At 46.8% G+C, this 21,635-nt stretch overlaps 1 protein-coding gene across 1 annotated transcript; it reads right to left on the bottom strand.

Annotated features, from left to right (window-relative positions):
• Nucleotides 1–1,387: 1,387 nt before the first annotated feature.
• LOC127571926 (myoneurin-like) lies at nucleotides 1,388–18,639 on the bottom strand. Its single transcript, XM_052018675.1, has 5 exons — nucleotides 18,527–18,639; nucleotides 16,514–16,692; nucleotides 10,229–10,312; nucleotides 2,480–2,563; nucleotides 1,388–1,717 (listed from the first exon to the last, which is right to left on the bottom strand). Exons 1-5 carry the CDS (start codon nucleotides 18,637–18,639, stop codon nucleotides 1,506–1,508), a joined length of 672 nt encoding a protein of 223 aa, XP_051874635.1. The 3' UTR covers nucleotides 1,388–1,505.
• Between the last annotated feature and the right edge of the window lie 2,996 nt (nucleotides 18,640–21,635).

The following is a 21,635-nucleotide window of genomic DNA, read 5'->3' as shown; positions in this document are numbered from 1 at the left end:
GAGGGGGAGAGAGCTAAAGGAGATGTACGGGGTCATTTCTTTTAGAGAGAGTGGTGGATGTCTGGAATGCACTGCCAGGGGTGGTGGTGGAAGTAGATACAACAGTATTGTTTAAGAGGCACTAAGACAGGCACATGAACAGGCAGTGAATGGACGGATGTGGATCATGTGCAGGTAATGGGTTTACTTTAACTTGGCATCATGGTTGGCACAGACATCGTGGGCTGTTCCTGTGCTGTACTGTTCTGTAAAGCACAATTTAATCAGCTTTTGTGATCAGTGCTATAATAATCTGATTCAGATCAGTCCTGATGCAGGGTCTTGACCCAAAACATAAACCATCCCTCTGTCTCCACAGATGCTGGTAGAGGGTACAGTTTCAAAGCAGAGATGAGAAAAAATTTCTTTAGCCAGAGGGTGGTGAATTTGTGGAACTCCTTGCCACGTACAGCAGTGGAGGCCAGATCAGTGGGGGCGTTCAAAGAGGAGATAGATAGATATCTAAATAGTCAGGATATCAAGGGATATGGGGATAAGGCTGGAAATTGGGATTAGAATAGTTTTTTTTCTTCCCCCATTCCCCATTTCTATTTCCCTTTCCTTGGAGCAGACTCGATGGGCCGAATGGCTTGCTTCTGCTCCCTTGTCTTGTGATCTTGTGACTCACTGAGTTCCTCCAGCAGTTTGTTTTTTCCTCCAGTACCCCAGACATTCTGCACCAGAGAACAGTTCTGCAGGTTTGTGTGCATTCAGAGAATCTTACTGAAAGCTGGTGGTACAGTTAGGTGCTGGGGCAGGAAGAAGCACAAAGACTGGACAGGTTTACTCTCTGCCTATAGTAAAAGAACACATCCCAAGAACAATGCAATGTCTCGGTTACAATGATTATATTGCTTTGCCTAGACCCTGTATACTAAATATACATACAACTAGACTAACAATGCAACAGTGCCATTTAGCAGCAACACGGTGAGGGAGAGTCAGAAGTCTGAATATAGTGCTTTATACGCGTCTCATGAGCCAGTCCAAAGAAGTGAACTCCCTTTGCCCCCTGCAGGCTCATAGACTCACCCCTCCCCTCCCCTTGATCTCCCACCACTTCCCCCCAATGCCCCCACCATTCCCTTTCTCTTGCCTTGACTACTCTCCTTCCCTTGTCCCAACCCCTCTCTTCCCTCTCTTCTCTCCCCCGACCCTTCTCTCCCACACCCCTCCTCTCTCTCCCCTCAACCCCTCTCAACCCTCACCCCTTGGCCCCGACCCCTCCCTTGCCCTGACCCCTCTCTCTCGCCCAACCCCTCTCTCTCCCTTGCCCTGACCCCCTCTCTCTTGCCCGACCCCTCTCTCCCTGACCCCACCTCTCTCTCTCACCGTGACCCCTCTCCCCTCTCCCCCAATCGTGCTCTCTCTACCCTACAGTGTCTACCTTGCTGCACCACCCCCCTTTCTGTCTCCTTTACTCTTTCCTCTCCCAGTTGCCCTGTCTGTGCTGAGCTGTAACCCTGTCAGTACAACTGCTGCAAGAAGATGAGTTGTGTCTCTGGGTACGCAGATGGTCGCAACAAGTGCTCTGTGGATAAGGACGATCCATCGGTCATGGGGAGCAACATTTGCTGCTGATCTGCTCCCACAGCCACACTGAGGGGTAAGTTCAACTCAGAGTCATCCTGAGATTCATGCTCCACAAAGTCGACTCCATCATCACTCCTCTTCACAGCTGTCAAGGAAAACGGATCAAACAAGGTCAGGAATCCTGGAAATCTCCCAATCTCCTCCCTCACCAGCACATTTAAGACTTTAATTGTTGAGATTCTCAATAGGAAGCAGAGAGGAGACCTGAAAGAAGATTATAAAATTATGGGAGCCATAGATAGAGCAGATAAGAGTCTTTTTCCCAGGGTGGAAATGTCAAATACTAGAGGCCATGGCTTTAAGGTGAGAAGGGGGAAGTTCAAAGAAGATGTGTGAGGCAATTATTTTTTGTACATAGGGAGTGGCGGGTGCCTGGAACGTCCTGGCAGGGAAGGTGGTGGAAGTAGATATGATGGCCTTGTTTAAGAAACATTCAGACAGACACATGAAAATGCAAGGAATGGAGGGATACGGGCCATGCTCGGCAGGTGGGATTAGTTAGATTGGTATCGTGTTCAACGCAGACATGGTGGGCCGAAGGGCCTCTTCCTGTGCTGTACTGTTCCATGGTCTATATCCTTCAAGACAGACTGTACCATGAATGGGTGATCAAAAAAATACAGCTGGTCTTTATTTAAGAAGTTCCCAGAGAGGTGTAGATATATGAACAATTAATATATGCCTTCTGAAGGCAGCTCTACAAGTTGAGAAATGATTTGCAGGATTACTGGGAGAAACAAGGGTGAAGGACAAATTGGGCATCACTTTTAAACACCAGCCCTGACAGGATGGGCAGAATGGTCTCCTTCTGTAACCTGAGATTAGATGATTCCCAGGAAATACTCACCATGAGCTTTACTGTTGTGTTTCTTTAAATTCTTCACATCAGAGTAGGAGTTCCCACACAATTCACAGACAAAAGGTTTCTCACCTAAAAGAAACTCTCAGTAAAATGGATATTTTTGCAAATTATTATAATCTATCTCCCTTTCCAGAAAGCTCGTTTATGCTATCTTCAATATTTCAATCTCTCACTGTTTGATTGATCAGTTCCAATCCAATCCCACTATGTGCTCTGTCCCCATACTCCTGCATCAGTCCCAAACCTACATCATTGCCCCACTTGTTCTTGTTTATTACTTAGTGAAGTCATACCTGCAGAAAAGACAAGGCTCCTACAGTTTCTGAGTTCAGTATTGTTCCTGTGACTTTGGCAAGAGGAAACACCTCAACGCATGAAACATTAAACTAGTTGGCAGAGGGATGGGAACCAGAGCACCGGGCCAGAGGGGACATAATCGAGGGCTCGTCCACTTACTCTATATGTGTAGAACTGAAAAATAAGAAAGGTGCAATCACCCTGATGGGATTATACTACAGACCTACCATTAGCCATGGGGACATTGAGGAACAGATATGCAAGCAGATTAGGGAAAGGTGTAAAACTAATAGGGTTGTTGTTGTGAGGGACTTCAACTTCCCCAATATAAACTGGGGCCTCCTAAGTGTAAGACATTTAGATGAGGCAGAATTTATTAGGTGCATCCAGGAGGGTTTCTTAAATCAATATGTAGATAGTCCAATGAGAGGAGGTGCTGTACCGGACCTGGTGTTGGGTAACGGGCCTGGCCGAGTGACCAACCTTTCAGTGGGAGAACAGTTAGGGAACAGTGACCACAACTCCTTAAGTTTTAAGATAGTTATATATAAGAATAAGTATGGACCTTGTGGGAGAGTATTAAATTGGAGCAGGGCAAATTATGGGAGCATTAGGCAGGAACTAGGGAGAGTTAATTGGGAACAGCTGTTTTTGGGCAAGTCCACATCTGACATGTGGAGGGGGTTTAAAGACCAACTGCACAGAGTACAGGACAGGGATGTTCCAGTAAGAAGGAAGGGCAAGGATGGCAGGGGAAGAGAACCTTGGATGTCGAGAGAGGTGGTGAATTTAGTCAAGAAGTAAAAGGAAAAGTATATAAAGTTTAGGAAGCTAGGATCAAACAGAGCACTTGAGGATTATAAAGAAGCCAGAAAGGAACTCAAGAAGGGAATTAGGAAAGCCAGGAGGGGCCATGAAAAGTTCTTGGCAAGTAGGATTAAAGAGAATCCAAAGGCATTTTATACATACATCAAGCGCAAGAGGATAACTAGGGAGAGGGTAGAGCCACAAGGATAAAGGAGGGAACATGTGCTTGGAAGTGGAGGATATGGGTGAGGTCCTTAATGAGTACTTTGCATCAGTATTTACCAAGGAGAAGGACATGGAAGATAGGGAGATCAGTGCAGGGATACGGAGCATGCTAACGTGCTAGGGCATTTTGAGATAAAGGAGGAGGTAGTGTTGGGTCTCTTAAAGAGCATTAACGTGGGATGTCCCTGGGACCTGATGGGATACACACCAGATTATTGAGAGAGGCATGACAAGAGATCGCTGGGGCCTTGACTAATATCTTTGTGTCCTCTTTAGCCACAGGCGAGGTCCTGGAGGACTGGCAAGTAGCTAATGTCGTTCCATTATTCAAGAAGGGAAACTGGGCAGGCACGGTAGTGTAGCGGTTAGTGTAACGCTATTATAGCACCAGCAACCTGGATTCAATTCCAGCCACTGTCTGTAAGGAGTTTGTACGTTCTCCCTGTGTCTGCATGGGTGTCTTCCCAGTGCACCGGTTTCCTCCCACATTCCAAAGAGGTACGAGCTAGGAAGTTGTGGGCATGATATGTTGGTGCCGGAAGTGTGGCGACACTTGTGGGCTGCCCCCAGAATATTCTACGCAAAAAGATGCATTTCACTGTGTGTTTCGATGTACATGTGACTAATAAAGATATCTTATTTAATCCTGGTAACTACTGACCGGTGAGTCCCACATCAGTGGTAGGGAAGTTGCTGGAGAGGATTCTTAGGGATAGGATTTATGAACATTTGGAAAATCATGGCCTAATTAGGGACAGTCAGCATGGCTTTGTGCATAGAAAGTCGTGTCTTACTAACTTGATAGAGTTTTTTGACATGATGACGAGGTGATTGATGCAGGTTGAGCTGTGGATGTTGTCTACATGGATTGTAGTAAGGCATTTGACAAGGTCCCTCATGGGAGGCACATCCAGAATTTTTTAAATTTAAATTTAAATTTTTTAAAATTTTATTTACAGCGTGGTAACAGGCCCTTCCGGCCCAATGAGTCTGTGCCGCCCATTTTAAACCCAAATTAACCTACCCGTACGTTTTTGCAATGTGGGAGGAAACCGGAGCACCCGGAGGAAACCCACACAGACATGGGAGAACGTACAAACTCCTTACAAACAGAGACAGGAATCGAACCCCGATTGCTGGCGCTGTAATAGCATCGCGCTAACCGCTATGCTACCGTGCCGGGATCCACAGTGAGTTGTCCATTTGGATTCAGAACTGGCTTGCCGTAGAAGGCAGAGGGTAGTGGTCAAGGGGACTTATTCTAGCTGGAGGTCTGTGACTAGTAGTGTTCCTCAGGGATCCATACTGGGACCTCTGCTGTTTGGGATGTATATCAATGACCTGGATGAAAATGTATACGGGTGGGTTAGTAAATTTGCAGATGATATGAAGATTGGTGGTGTTGTGGATAGCATAGATGACTGGCAAAGGATATGGATCAGTTGCAGATATGGGCGGAGAAATGGCAGTTGGAGCCCAACCCAGCCAAATGTGAAGTATTGCACCTTGGGAGATCAAATGTAAAGAGACAGTACACAGTTAATGGCAGGACCCTTAACAGTGTTGATGAGCAGGGGGATCTTGGGGTCCAAGCCCATAGCTCCCTGAAAGTAGCTACACAGGTTGATAGTATGTTAAAGAAGGCATACGGCATGCTTACCTTTATTAGTCGAGGCAATGAGTTCAAGAGTCAAGAAGTTGTGCAGCAGATTTATAAAACGTTAGTTAGGCCGCATCTGGAGTATTGCATTCAGTTCTGGTCGCCCTATTATAGAAAGGATGTCGATGCTTTGGAGAGGGTACAGAAGAGGTTCACCAAGATGCTGCCTGGATTAGAGGGTGTGTGCTATAAGGAGAGGTTGGACAAACTTGGGTTGTTCTCTCTGGAGCGGCGGAGGCTGAGGGGAGATCTGATAGAGGTTCATAAGATTGAGAGGCATAGTAGACAGCCACTATCTTTTCCCCAGGGTTGAAATGTCTAATACCAGATGGCATGCATTTAAGGTGGTAGGGGGCAAGTTCAAAAGATGTGTGTGTGGCAAGTTTGTGTTTTTTTTTTACACAGGGAGTGGTGGGTGCCTGGAATGCGCTGCCAGAGGTGGTGATGGAGGCAAGTACGATAGGGGCATTCAAGAAGGTCTTAGGTAGGCACGTGGATGCCAAGAAAGTTTACCAGCGCCTCTACTTCCTCAGGAGGCTCAAGAAATTTAGTTTGTCCCCTTTGATTCTCACCAACTTTTACTGATGCACCATAGAAAGCATCCTACCAGGATGTATCATGGCTTGGTATGGCAACTGCTCTGCCCAAGACTGCAAGAAGCTGCAGACAGTTGTGGACACAGCCCAGCGCATTTCGGACACCAGCCTCCCCTCCTTGGACTCTGTCTTTACCTCTCGCTGTCTTGGTGAAGCAGCCAGCATAATCAAAGACCCCACCCACCCGGGACATTCTCTCTTCTCTCCTCTTCCATCGGGTAGAAGATACAGGAGCCTGAGGGCACGGACCACCAGACTTAAGGACAGCTTCTACCCCACTGTGATAAGACTATTGAACGGTTCCCTTATACAATGAGATGGACTATGACCTATGACCTCATAATCTACCTTGTTGTGACCTCGCACCTTATTGCACTGCACTTTCTCTGTAGCTGTGACACTTTACTCTGTACTGTTATTGTTTTTTTACCTGCACTACATCAATGCACCCTGTACCAACTTAATGTAACTGCACTGTGTAATGAATTGACCTGTAAGATCGGTTTGTAAGACAAGTTTTTCACTGTACCTTGGTACAAGTGACAAAAATAAACCAATACCAATACATGAATGTAAGTGAAATGGTAGGATATGGGCATTGTGGAGGCAGAAGGGATTAATTTAGTTGGGCATTTGATTACTAATGTAATTGGTTTGGCACAAACATTGTGGGCCGAAGGGCCTGTTCCTGTGCTGTACTGTTCTGTGTTCTATTGCCTGCATTTTGTCACAGCGACATAAAGGATGTAGTGAAGAAAGTCGGTCTGCTCTAAATCTATTCTGCTCTCTGTGCAGACACTCAAAACCAGTGTGTGCAGCTGGTCACAAAGAATTTGTTCTTTATTTCCATTGGTACAATTCTGCGTTCCAAAGGATAATCTGGAAACACATCCTTTTCAGAAGGGCTAAAACACATGGAATTCCTGATGTGGTTTCATTATTCCTTCTGATCTTCCCAATCTCTGACCTCAGATGATCAGTCTTCAACAGCGACCTCAGCTTCAACCCCCTACATTCTCTTCTTAGTGGATTCTAAGTTGACATGACATTGAACCCTCCTTCTGTTGCCTCTGCCTCCGTTCCCATTGCATTGGCCAGGAGTCATCTCACCGGTCTCCTCTCCTCTTTCCAGAATTCCCAATCCACCTGAACTTCTCCTTCTGGCCTCTACCCTCTCTAGATCTATTCATTGCTAACAGCATACAGGGCAATGACCATCTTGATTATTTACTCCCCCCTTCTAACCTTGCAACGCTCTGCTCACTCAGAACCAACCCTGATACCAGCTGACAAGGATGATGCTGCTGTGGTCTGATTAACTGACACCAAGGTCAAATATCAGCTCTCAAATACTTGATCTCCCTCTGATTCCACCACTGAACGTCACGTCATTATCTCCCAGATGGCCACAGACCTCACTTTCCTTCACCCCACAGAGCCTACTTCTGCCTAAGATCCACAAGCAAGACAGACACTCACCATTTCCGCCTTCTCTTGCCTCACCCAACTGATTTCTTCCCACCTTGACCCCTTCCTTGGTCCAGCCCTCCCCACTTTTACCTGTGACACTTCTGATACCCTATACCACTCTGACAGTTTACGATTCCCTGATACCAACCAACCCTATACCACTCTGACAGTTTACAATTCCCTGATACCAACCACTTCACCTTTATCACAACACTAAAAAATTCCAGGAGTGAGTCACCATTCCATGTGATCATGGTTAATATCTGGAATGTGCTGCCTGAGGTGGTGCTAAAGGACTCAAGCAATATGGGAAGAAGGTGGGATAGGTACTGATGATCAACCACAATCATACTGAATGGTGGGGGGAAGGGTGATGGGGTGAATGGTGGGGGGAAGGGTGATGGGGTGAATGGTGGGGGTGTTGGGGTGAATGGTGGGGGTGTTGGGGTGAATGGTGGGGGAAGGGTGTTGGGGTGAATGGTGGGGGAAGGGTGTTGGGGTGAATGGTGGGGGAAGGGTGTTGGGGTGAATGGTGGGGGAAGGGTGATGGGGTGAATGGTGGGGGTGTTGGGGTGAATGGTGGGGGTGATGGGGTGAATGGTGGGGGAAGGGTGTTGGGGTGAATGGTGGGGGAAGGGTGTTGGGGTGAATGGTGGGGAAGGGTGTTGGGGTGAATGGTGGGGAAGGGTGTTGGGGTGAATGGTGGGGAAGGGTGTTGGGGTGAATGGTGGGGAAGGGTGATGGGGTGAATGGTGGGGGTGTTGGGGTGAATGGTGGGGGTGTTGGGGTGAATGGTGGGGGAAGGGTGATGGGGTGAATGGTGGGGGAAGGGTGTTGGGGTGAATGGTGGGGGTGATGGGGTGAATGGTGGGGGTGATGGGGTGAATGGTGGGGAAGGGTGATGGGGTGAATGGTGGGGGTGTTGGGGTGAATGGTGGGGGAAGGGTGATGGGGTGAATGGTGGGGGAAGGGTGATGGGGTGAATGGTGGGGGAAGGGTGTTGGGGTGAATGGTGGGGGAAGGGTGTTGGGGTGAATGGTGGGGGTGATGGGGTGAATGGTGGGGAAGGGTGATGGGGTGAATGGTGGGGAAGGGTGATGGGGTGAATGGTGGGGGAAGGGTGTTGGGGTGAATGGTGGGGGAAGGGTGTTGGGGTGAATGGTGGGGGAAGGGTGTTGGGGTGAATGGTGGGGGAAGGGTGTTGGGGTGAATGGTGGGGAAGGGTGTTGGGGTGAATGGTGGGGAAGGGTGTTGGGGTGAATGGTGGGGAAGGGTGTTGGGGTGAATGGTGGGGGTGTTGGGGTGAATGGTGGGGGTGTTGGGGTGAATGGTGGGGGTGTTGGGGTGAATGGTGGGGAAGGGTGTTGGGGTGAATGGTGGGGAAGGGTGTTGGGGTGAATGGTGGGGAAGGGTGTTGGGGTGAATGGTGGGGAAGGGTGTTGGGGTGAATGGTGGGGAAGGGTGTTGGGGTGAATGGTGGGGAAGGGTGTTGGGGTGAATGGTGGGGAAGGGTGTTGGGGTGAAGGGTGGGGAAGGGTGTTGGGGTGAATGGTGGGGAAGGGTGTTGGGGTGAATGGTGGGGAAGGGTGTTGGGGTGAAGGGTGGGGAAGGGTGTTGGGGTGAATGGTGGGGAAGGGTGTTGGGGTGAATGGTGGGGAAGGGTGTTGGGGTGAATGGTGGGGAAGGGTGTTGGGGTGAATGGTGGGGGAGGGTGTTGGGGTGAATGGTGGGGAAGGGTGTTGGGGTGAATGGTGGGGAAGGGTGTTGGGGTGAATGGTGGGGAAGGGTGTTGGGGTGAATGGTGGGGAAGGGTGTTGGGGTGAATGGTGGGGAAGGGTGTTGGGGTGAATGGTGGGGAAGGGTGTTGGGGTGAATGGTGGGGAAGGGTGTTGGGGTGAATGGTGGGGAAGGGTGTTGGGGTGAATGGTGGGGAAGGGTGTTGGGGTGAATGGTGGGGAAGGGTGTTGGGGTGAATGGTGGGGGTTTTGGGGTGAATGAACCAGCCCTGCTCCTGAGTTTGATATGAAATCTCGCAAGGGCACCTTGGGAAACGTAATCCAAAGAGGATCTGGTAATAGTTGGCTATCAAGACTGAATTTTGTTGTAAGAACTCATACGTTTGCTGATTCAAAGGGACATTGCTGATTCAAAACTGATTTGGCTCCTCAGTGATTCCGTTTTCACATTACTGCAAGGTAATTGATAAATGTAGCTTTACCAGAGTATTCTAACAACCCTAAAAAATATAACAATTCATTGAATCTGGTTTCTTTGCTCTTAATACAACAGATGTTCAGCCTTCTTTAAGGGATCACTTGCTTTAAGACTGTACAGAGCTTATAAAAACACAATTAGAAGATACAAATCTCATCTCTCATACATTACCAGGCACTGAAGGAGACTAAATACCACAGGATCTCTTCCCTACTTTGCACACTGCATTTCAAAAGCAATTCATTGGCTAATTGTACCCTCCCAAGGTTGTTTCAGGAACTGTTTGTTCTATCACAACAGTGCCTGTACCCAGTCCAGTTGTAGGGGTGTCTACTGCTGCCATTCCATGTACTAACTGCCCAGCAGGAAAGCTTCCAGATAAATACTTTTTCTAAGGTCAGAAGCTCTGCTGAATGAGGATCCATGAAGTTGGTTCCCAGTGACCTCAGGGATCCGGACACTTACCCGTATGGGATCGGGTGTGTTTATTCAGCTCTCCTGAAGAAATGAAGCTTTTGTTACATGAGCGGCAGCTGTACGGCTTTTCACCTGAGAGAGACAGACAGACAAAGATGAGTGAGACAAACAAATGGAGAGGGCAAAGGAGTCAGTAAGGGCGAGGGAGGGGAAGTGGGGTAGAGAATGGGACACCATGGAGGGAGTGTGAGAGGCAGGGAGGCCAGCAAGAACGGCATGTGAGAGCGCTATGACAAATGTGCAGGTGAGTTTGGGAGGTAGAGCAGCCACAGCGCGGTGGAGACAATAGGGCGAGCACAGGGGGGCGGAGAGGGTAGGGTGGGCACAGGGCAGTGCAGTGGAGTAGGACAGGCACAGTAGGGCGGGCACAGGGCAGTGGGGACAGTAGGGCGGGCACAGGGCAGCAGAGATGGAGAAGGGCGGGCACAGGGCGGTGGGGACAGTAGTGCGGGCACAGGGTGGCGGGGACAGAGCAGGGTGGGCACAGGGCAGTGGAGTGGAGTGGGGCGGTGGGGACAGTAGGGTGGGCACAGTAGGGCAGGCACAGGGCAGTGGGGACAGTAGGGCGGGCACAGTAGGGCAGCACAGGGCGGCGGGGACAGTTGGACAGGCACAGGGTGGCAGAGACAGAGCAGGGTGGGCACAGAGCAGTGGAGTAAGGCGGGCACAGGGCAGCAGAGATGGAGAAGGGTGGGCACAGGGCGGTGGGGACAGTTGGGCAGGCACAGGGTGGCGGGGACAGAGCAGGGTGGGCACAGAGCAGTGGAGTGGAGTAAGGCGGGCACAGGGCGGTGGGGACAGTCAGGCAGGCACAGGGCGGCGGAGGCAGTAGGGCAGGCACAGGGTGGCGGAGATGGATTAGAGCGGGCACATGGCAGCAGGGACAGTAGGGCAGGCACAGGGTGGTGGGGATGGAGCAGGACGGCAGAGACGGAGTAGAGCAGGCACAGGGCGGTGGAGTGGAGAGGTCACAGGGCAGGAGATAAATGTGTGAGAATGGGAGATGGGAGAGAGGGAGTATAAGAGTGAGCAAGCTCAAGGCACTGCAAAAGTCATAACACCATTAAAAAACCACAAGAGTGAACCTGACCTCCCACCTGCACCACCATTCCATGAGATCACAGCTGATCTTTGACATCAGTGCCACCCTCCCATACTAATCTCATATTTCTCCCTGAAAGTGGCTGCACAAGTCAATAGGTTGGTAAAAAAGGCATATGGCACGCTTGCCATTATCAGTTGAGGCACTGAGTTCAAGAGCCAGGAAGTTATGTGCAGCTTTATAAAGCTCTGGTTAGGCCATATCTGGAGTATTGCATTCAATTCTGGTCACCCTGTTGCAGGAAGGATGTGGAGGTTTAGGAGAGGTTTACCAAGACACTGGATTAGAGGGCATGTGCTATAAGGAGAGATTGGACAAACTTGGGTTGTTTTCTCTGGAGTGGCAAAATGTGAAGGGAGACCTGACAGCAGTTTAAGATTATGTGAGGTATAGATAGTGTACACAGCCAGTATCTTTTTCCCAGGGTTGAAATGTCTAATACTAGAGGGCATGCATTTAATGTAATAGGGGGAAGTTCAAAGGAGATGTGCAGAAAGATTTTTTTTAAACACAGAGAATGGTGGGTGTCTGGAAGGTGCTGCCAGTGGTTGTAGTGGAGGCAGATACGGTAGAGACATTTAAAAAGCTCTGATTGGTACAGGAATGTGCAGAGAATGGAGGGAAATGGACATTGTGTAGGCCTAAGTTTAGTTTGGTGTTTAAATTATTAGTTTAATTAGTTTGGCACATCATGGGCCGAAGGGCCTGTTCCTGTGCTGTACTGTTCTATGTTCTATTGTTCAATTGCCTCATTGGGGAGCAGAATCAGAAAAAAATATTTCAATTTACACAATTACTTAAATCAATTAAACTCACCAGAGAATGTGTGAACTAACATAATCCAAGATCAGACATTCTCCAGAAACACCAGTTACAAAGGAACAGTTTTTGTTTATACATTGTATCCACATGGCTCAACCAATTGGGACTTCCGCTGTCTGTCCTGGTCCAACCACGTAGGCACCACGGTTAAGAAAACGCACCAGTGCCTGTGCTTCCTCAGGAAGCTATCACCTGCTTGAAAGGTAATAGGGATAATCCTGGGAATGATAGGCCAGTGAGTCTTGCATCAGCGGCAGGCAAGCTACTGGCGAGAATTCTTAGGGACAGGATTTGCGGGCATTTGGAGAAGCATATTCTTATTAGGGACAGTCAGCATGGCTTTGTGAGGGGCAGGTCATGCCTCACGAACCTAACTGAGTTTCTTGAGGAGGTGACAAAACAAATTGATTAAGGTAGAGCAGTGGATGTGGTGCATATGGACTTTAGTAAGGCGTTTGACAAGTTTCCCCATGGTAGGCTTATCCAGAAAGTCGTCAAGTATGGGATCTATGGAGACTTGGCTGCATGGATTCAGGATTGGCTTGCCCACAGAAGGCAGAGGGTGGCAGTAGATGGCAAGTATTCTGCCTGGAGGTCAGTGACCAGTGATGTTCCACAGGGATCTGTTCTGGGACCCCTGCTCTTTGTGATTTTTATAAATGAGTTGGATGAGAAAGTGGAGGGATGGGTTGGTAAGTTTGCAGATGACACGAAGATTGAAGGTGTTGTGGATAGTGTTGAAGGTTGCCGTAGGTTACAACAGGATATAGACAGGATGCAGAGCTGGGCGGAGAAGTGGCAGATGGAGTTCAATCCAGAAAAGTGTGAAATGATACACTTTGGAAGATTGAACTTGAAGGGGGAGTACAAGGTTAATGGCAGGATTCTTAGCAGTGTGGAGGAACAGAGGGATCTTGGGGTCCACATCCATAGATCCCTGAAAGTTACCGCAAAAGTTGATAGGGTGGTTATGAAGGCGTACGGTGTGCTGGCCTTCATTAGTCGGGGGATTGAGCCATGAGGTAACGTTTTATAAAATTCTGTTAGACCACACTTGGAGTATTGTGCTGACTTCTGGTTGCCTCATTATAAGAAGGATATGGAAGCTTTTGAGAGGGTGCAGAGATTTACCAGAATGCTGCCTGGATTAGAGAACATGTCTTATGAGGAAAAGTTGAGCGAGCTCAGGCTTTTCTCTTTGGAGTGAAGCAGGATGAGAGGCAACTTGATAGATTGTATAAGATTACGAGGGGCATAGATAGAGTGGACAGCCAGCACCTTTTCCCTAGGGCAGCAATGACCAATACCAGAGGACACCAGTTTAAGGTCAGAGGAGGAATGTTCCGGGGAGATGTCAGAGGTAGGTTCTTTACACAGAGAGTGGTGGGTGCCTGGAACACACTGCCGGGGTGGTGGTAGAGCCTGATACAATCAGGACATCTAAGAGACTAAGGAGTTGAGTTACAACTAAGGAGTTGAGTTATAGGGAAAGACTGAGCATGTTAGGACTTTATTCCTTACAGTGGAGAAGAATAAGGGGAGATATGATAGAGGTTTACAAAATGATGAGGGGAACAGACAGAGTTAATGCGAGTAGGCTCTTTCCACCTAGATTAGGAGAGATAAGTACGAGAGGACATGGCTTTAGGGTGAAAGGGGAAAGGTTTAGGGGGAACATTAGAGGGAACTTCTTCACTCAAAGAGTGGTGGGAGTGTGGAATGGGCTGCCATCTGATGTGGTAAATGCGGGCTCGCTCTTAACTTTTAAGAGTAAATTGGATAGATACATGGACGAGAGAGGTCTGGAGGGGTATGGGCTGGGGGCAGGTAGATGGGACTAGTAGAATAATTTTTTGGCACAGACTAGAAGGGCCGAATGGCCTGTTTTCTGTGCTGTAGTTTTCTATGGTTCTATATGCACATGGATGTAAGAAAAATGGAGGGTTATGGGCTGTGTTGAAGGGAAGGGTTAAATTGATTGCAGAGCAGGTGTTTATATAGGTCGGCACAACATAGTGGGCTGAAGGGCCCATACTGAACTATTCTATGTTCTAAAGAAATTTGGCACGTCCTTGTTGACCCCCACCAATCTAGAAGCACTATAGAAAGCATCCTATCTGGATGCATCACGGCTTGGTATGGCAACTGCTCTGCCCGGGACCGCAAGAAACTGGAGAGTTGTGGACACTGCTCAGCACATCACGGAAACCAGCCTCCATGGACTCTTGTCTATACTTCTCACTGCTTCAATAAAGCAGCCAACATAATCAAAGGCCCCACCCACCCCAGACATTCTCTCTTCTCTCCCAACACCTCCCCCCCCCCCCAACATTGAGCAGATGCAAAAGCCTGAAAGAATGTACCACCAGGCTCAGGCTCAAGAACAACTTCTATCCCACTGTTACAAGGCTATTCCATGGACCTCTTGTACAATAAGACCTCACAATTTACCTCAATATGGCCTTGCACCTTATTGTCTGCCTGCACTGCACCTTCTCTGTAACTGTAACACTATATTCTGCATTCTGTTACTGATTTTCCCTTGTACTACCTCCATGTACTGAAGTGACGAGATGATCTGTATGGACAGCTTAAGAAAGATTTTCCACTGTACCTTGGTACATGTGACAATAATAAATAATTACCCAATTTCATTTTCACTTTCATGAAGAACAACATTTTATTCCAGATTTATTTAACCAAATTAAAACTCCCCAGCTTCAGTGGCAGGATTTGAATGCACATCTTCAGATCATTAGTCCAACTTCTTGTTTATGTTTTCAAGTAACATTACAACTACATTACCATACCACCAATGTTATGGGTTAACCCACGGCTTTAGGGAGCCCTGAAATAACTGCAAATTCATTTTTTTTCTTAAATCTATAAATGAATTGGTTGAAACAATCACAGGAAACAAGACAGAAAACAAAAATGGAACATGCTGGAAATACTCAGGTCAGACAACATCTGTGGACAGAGAAACTGTTATCATTTCAGACTGATGATCTTTCATTAAAATGAGGGAAATTTAGAAAACAAACATGTTTTATGTTGCAGAGAAGGGAAAGGCTGGAGTGAACAGAGAGAATGTTTGATTTCCAGAACCTGCAGTTTTTTGCTGTAGACGGACATTTCTTTTCTTCCACTATCAATGAGAAGTTACTTAAATACTTGAGCCTCGATTTGTAAAGGACCATGGGAAGCATGCTGTTCTCACACTAGTAAACATACTCTTGAATGTGGTCCATCATTTCTGGATCAATACCTTGGAGGTAGCTATGAACTTGCCCCTGGGTTCCAGTATCCATTAGGAATTGATTTCTGTGTCACTGGGGACTATCACAGACCATTCTGTTCTTACAAGACTTGTCCACAAATCGTTACCTACAGCACCGGGATTGGGAGCCACTACCAAAGGTTTGGATCAGTATCCCATGGCACAGTGATGGTGATTTGGGTCAGCAGACGACTGGCTTATTCTTCCTCTCACTAACCCAGAGAGCAGCTTGAGCATCACAACTTGTGTCCCTGCTGTTAATCACTCCAGTATGGTGCTCACAGGAGGTGGGGGGGGGGGGGGGGGGGGGGGGGGGGGGGGGGGGGGTGGTGGGTGGGAGGCGGGATGGTGGGGACAGAACCTGTGCTGGATTGCTGACATAAAGTCAATCTCATAAAATCTAATTTGTTTGCACGGCCAACAGATAAGACAAGAAAAAGGCAGATATTTATGCCTGTGTGCCCAGAAATAAAATTATGCAGGGCCTAGATAGATTAAACAGGAAGGACCTATTTCTCTGCAGATGGGTCAAATACCAGAGGCATGGATTCAAAATAGTTGGCGGAAGGACTAGAAGATAGAAAAGGAAACGTTTTCATACAAGGGTACTGGGAGCCTGCAACTCACTGTCTGCAAGGAAGAGAAGTCCCAGAAAGTGGGATTAAAATCCACAGACTATGTTGACTGGTTTATGCAGATACAAGGGCTGACCGAATGCTCCAACACTAGCATCATACTATAACACCCAGAGTGTGGCCAGAGTGCAGGAGGACTGGTGGCCAACAGACCAATGCACACAAATCAGTTGAAGAGTGATCCATTGAAGGACTGAGACTTCACTTATAATTTTGCTTGCAGGGTCCACTATTTGATGCAGAGGTTTAATAAAGAGACAAGAAATATTTACTACCTGAGAACTGGGGAACCCACAACTATTATTGAATGACGAGCTTTTGTGGTTACAGTGAACAGCAAATAAGTCAACTTAAATCAACGTGGAACTTAACTTCATAAAAGATTGCTTTTGAAACTGGTGTTGATGAGGAACCTTGCAGTTAGTATATCTTACCTGTGTGTTTGCGTGCATGTGTAATGAGGGAACTGGAGACGGCAAATGCCTTTCCACATGTATCGCAGATGTAGGGTTTCTCTCCAGTGTGCCGACGGACGTGGTATGTGAGTGTACTGGCCTGAGCAAACCGCTGTCCACACCGGTCACAGACATACGGTTTCTCCCCACTGTGCTTCCTATGAGAAACAAGCCAGAGAAAAATAACAAAGATACTGAGTACTGGAATAAAATAGGGAAACAGGACATGGATATAAAATAACTGGCAGGTGAGCCAGAGAAAACTTGACACATGTCATGATCTAGGATATGCTGCCTGAAACACTGCTGTAAGTAGATTGAACAATAACCAGGCAATAACTAATAGTAAGCACAGAAGCAGAATGACAAAAATCATAGAAATTAATGCATGGAAGGAAGCGGTTTAGTCTATCAAATGCTTCAAGCTGAAATGGGACAGGGCCCTTAAGGAATATAATGAAAGAACTCAAACAGGGATTCATGAGGGCCAAAAGGGGCCATGGTATTTTGTTAAAAACAAGAAGGTCACAAAGGAGAGGTTAGGACCAGCTCAAGGACAAAGGAGGAATTTATGCCTGGAGCCAGAGGAAGCACTAAATAGGTACTTCACAGTGGTATTCACCAAGGAGAAGGGCATGGAGGATAGTGAGATCAGTGTGGAGTATGCTAATATTATGGGGCATGTTGATATCAGGGAGGAGGAGCTGGGTCTGTGAAAGAACATTAAGGCGGATAAATCCGCAGGGCCTGATGGGATCTGTCACAGATTATTGAAAGAGGCAAGAGAGGAGATTACTGGTATTTTAACAGAGACATTGTAATGTCTGTAGCCACAGGCAGGGTCCCAGAGGACTGGGCAGTACCAATATTGTTCCTTTGTTTAAGAAGAGCAATAGGAATAATCCAGCAAATTATAGGCTCGTGAGCATTATATCAGTGGAAGGGAATCTGTTGAAGAGGATTCCTAGTGACAGGATTTAGTTGCATTTGGAAAAGCATAGACTTATAAAGGATAGTCAGCATGACCGTGCAGGGCAGGTCATATCTTATGAGCTTGACTGAGTTTTTTGGGGAACTGACAAAGATGATTCATGAGGATAAGGTAGTAGATATTGTCTACTTGACAAGGCTCCTCACGGTAGGCTGATCCAGAAGATTAAGCCACATGGGATCTATGGTGACTTGGTATACTGGATTCAAAATTGGCTTGGCCATAGAGAGTAGTGGTGGAAGGGGGGTTTTTCTAACTGGAGGTCTCTGACAAGTGGTGTTCCACAGGGATCAGTGTTGGAACCTTATACGTGTAAAAATATATAAATGATTTGGTCAAAATTGTAGATGACTGATTAGTAAGTTTGCAGGTGACACAAAAATTGGTGGAGTAGTGGGCAGTGAAGAAGATTGTCAAAGGATACAGCGGGATATAGATCAGTTGCAGATACGGGTGGAGAAATGGCAGATGGAATTTAATCTGGGCAAGTGTGAGGTGTTGCATTTTAGGAGGTCAAATGGCACCTTAGGACCATTGATGTACAGAGGGATCTTGGGGTCCAAGTCCATAGGTTCCTAAAAATGGCATCACAGTGGATAGGGAGGTAAAGGCGGCATATGGCATTGCCCTTCACCAGTCAGGGCATTGAGTATAAAGGTTTGGAAGTCATGTTGCAGCTGTATAAAACGTTGGTGGGGGTGGGGAAAACAGATGATGGAAGCAGATATGATAGTATGTTTGTGAGGCATTTAGACAGACACATGAAAAGGCAGGGAGTAGATGGATACAGACCAGGTGCTGGCAGATGGGGTTAGATCATGGTGAACACAGACATGGTGGGCTGAAGGGCCTGTTGCTGTGCTGTATTGTTCTCATATACTTGGAACATAGAACAGTCTAGATAATCCCACTATCCACTCCTCATAAACTTGCAAATTCCCTCCTTTCAAGTACATATCCTTTCCCCTTCTGAACTCTATAGTTGCACGTGCCTCCACTACTCGCTCTGTTGGTGCAGTCTGGATCCTAAATACTCGCGGTGTAAAAGGCCTTTGCTCACATCACTTTTGGTTCTTCTGTTAATCATTCTCATCCCCTGGACTTTGGCCCTCATGTCCACCTAATTTAAGAGCGTAAAAAACAGCAGCAGGTGGTCATTCTACTATTCAGTAAGGTCATAGATTCAGAGTTACACAGCATGGAAACCCAACTAATCCATGCTGACCAAGGTGCTTTCCCGAGTTAGTCCCATTTGCCATTTTACACATATCCCTCTAAACCTCTTCTATCCACTAACCTGTCGAAGTATCTTTTAAATGTTATAATTGTACCCACCACTACCACTTCCTCTGGCAGAGCATTTCACACACCTATCCTCAGGTCCCCTTTAAATCTTTCCCTTCTCACCTTAAACCTGTGCCCTCTAGTTTTAGACTCCCTGACCCTGGGAAAAAGACTGTGACCATCCACCTTATCTCTGCCCCTCATGATTTTATAAACCTCGATAAGGTCACCCCTCAGCCTCCTCTGCTTCAGGGAAAACAGTTCCAGGCGATCCAGTCTCTCCTTGTAACTCAAGCCCTCCAGTCTTGACAACATCCTTGTGAATTTTTTCTGCACTCTCTCTAACTTAATCACACCCTTTCTATAATGTGGCAACCAGAACTGCAGACAATATTCCAGGTGCAGTCTGAACCTTCCATAGCCACCCTCATGTTCAACAATATTAATCACCTTGTATTTGTCTTATGCTCCCTCTTTCCACTGTTTTACTTGCTTTTCTGTTGATGCTGTTACTCTATGACCTGTTCTATCTATGAAGCTCTGCCACTGAGTTCTTTGCCATAGGAATATGCCTAGACTGTAGCTAAACACCTTCCTTTAAAGGCCTCCATTGATCAATTACCGTCTTGTCTGCCAAGCTTTGAATCTGAACCCTAAACAGATCTGTTCTCATCACAACAAAAATCAGCCTTTCTGCAATAGACTATTTTTACCTTGGAGAGGTTTATATCCTTTTCTATAACAATTCTAAGCCTGGTGATATTATGACTGCTGTTTCCTAGAATGAAAAACAAGAACACTGTAGGTGCTAGAAATACAGAGCAGGTCAGAAAGCATTTGTGGAAAAAGAAACAGTTAATGTTTCATGTCACTGACTCTTCATCATCTGTTCTGATGGACATGATATCTTGATTGTTTCTCTCCACAGATACTGCCTGACATGGTTAGTATTTTAAACATTTTCCATTTGCCAGTGTCCCCCTGATACCTGCTCCACTTAGCCTGGTTCCATTCCTAAAACCAAGGCCGGTAACACCCCCTTCCTTGGATGGGAGACAGACCGATTAAGAAAATTCCCCTGAACATGCTTCAAAAAGTCCTCCCTCTCTTTGTCCCTTATGTTGTTGCTGTTTTATCTATATCTAGATAGTCGAAATCACCCGTCCTTTCCACTCCTAAGGCTTATACAAGCTGTGATTTCCCTGCAATTCTGTGCCTCAATGTTATTTTGAGGGCTGTTTTAACCGGCACAGACAATGGGTTGAATGGCCTTCTCCTGTGTAATAAATTTTCTGTGATTCCCACTAGTTGGCAGCCGAGAGAATAGTAATCCAAGTTATCTGCAAACCCGAGGGACTGCCTAAGAAGAGGTCCAAGTCTGCCTCTTGATTCTAAACAGGCAAATTAAATCCTATTATTTTAGAACAGTCTTTCTACCCAGCACTGCATTATTCTCCTCAACTTGGTCAGCATGGACTCTATTGCAAGGGCCTGTTTCCATGCTGTATAACTCTAATAATAGAATATAAAACAGTACAGAACAGGAACAGGCCCTTCAGCCCACCATGTCCATGCTAACTATGATGGCAAATTAAACTAATCCCATCTGCCTGCACATGGACTGCATCCCTCCATTCCCTGCCTGTTCATGTGTCTGTCTAAATCCCTCCTAAACATTGCCAATCTGCTTCCCTGGCAACGTGTTCCAGGCATGTATCACTTGTTGTATAAAAAAAAACTCATTTAAACTTTTCCTCCTCACCTTAAAGCTATGCCCTGTAGTATTCAACATTTCCACTCTGGGAGACAGAGTTGTGAGCACTTGCAAGGAAGGAAAGGTCCATTTTAAAAAGGTTGTAAGCTGCAGTAGAGCAGCCCATTTTAGAGTGGTTATGTTTAGAAGTAAGTGCTATGCTTGAGGTCCTACTGCAGAGGCTTTGATGAGTGGCTTTGGCAAAGAGGCTGAGCAGTGACAAGGTATGGTACATCAAGGCAAGGTCTTTCCTTTTTCTTTCTTTTAACCCAGCAGGAGAAAGTGATAGCAGCAGTCAGATCAGCGGCACCACAACTAGCTCTGTTGTACAGCAGGGAACCATAGAACACTACAGCACAGAAAACCGGCCATTTGGCCCTTCTAGTCTGTGCCAATATTTTATTCTGCCAGTCCCATTGACCTGCACCCAGTCCATAACCCTCCAGATCTCTCCTGTCCATGTATCTATCCAATTTATTCTTAAAACTTGAGAGTAGGCCCACATTTACCATGTCAGATGGCAGCTCGTTCCACACTCCCACCACTCTCTGAGTTAAGAAATTCCCCCTAATGTTCCCCCTAAACCTTTTCCCTTTCACCCTAAAGCCATGTCCTCTCATACTTATCTCTCCTAATCTGGGTGGAAAGAGCCTACTTGCATTAACTGTCTATACCCCTCATAATTTTGTAAACCTCTATCAAATCTCCCCTCATCCTTCTACGCTCCAAGGAATAAAGTCCTAACCTGTTCAATCTTTCCCTGTAACTCAACTCCTGAAGACCTGGCAACATTCTAGTAAATCTTCTCTGCACTCTTTCAATCTTACTGATACCCTTCCTATAGTTAGGTGACCAGAACTGCACACAATACTCCAAATTTGGCCTCACCAATGTCTTATACAACCTCACCATAACATCCCAACTCCTATACTCAATACTTTGATTTATGAATGCCAGGATGCCAAAAGCTTTCTTTACAACCCTGTCTACCTGCGACGTCACTTTCAGGGAATTATGTATCTGAACTTCCAGACCCCTTTGTTCCTCCACACTCCTCAGTGCCCTGCCATTTA

Source organism: Pristis pectinata, chromosome 6 (genome assembly GCF_009764475.1).
Source record: "Pristis pectinata isolate sPriPec2 chromosome 6, sPriPec2.1.pri, whole genome shotgun sequence".
Taxonomy (NCBI): Eukaryota; Metazoa; Chordata; class Chondrichthyes; order Rhinopristiformes; family Pristidae; genus Pristis; species Pristis pectinata.
The sequence above is the reverse complement of the archived record's forward strand: the minus strand, read 5'-3'. Positions and strand labels throughout refer to the sequence as shown.

What these genes read in the sequence shown, in the direction of transcription:
- LOC127571926 (XM_052018675.1), bottom strand. Translation starts at nt 18,639, where the DNA reads ATGAGGGCCAAAGTCCAGGGGATGAGAATGATTAACAGAAGAACCAAA. An exon ending in ACACACCCGATCCCATACGG is followed by an intron (nt 2,564 to 10,228) that starts GTAAGTGTCCGG and finishes AGTTTCTTTTAG; the next exon opens with GTGAGAAACCTTTTGTCTGT. An exon ending in ACACAACAGTAAAGCTCATG is followed by an intron (nt 1,718 to 2,479) that starts GTGAGTATTTCC and finishes TTTCCTTGACAG; the next exon opens with CTGTGAAGAGGAGTGATGAT.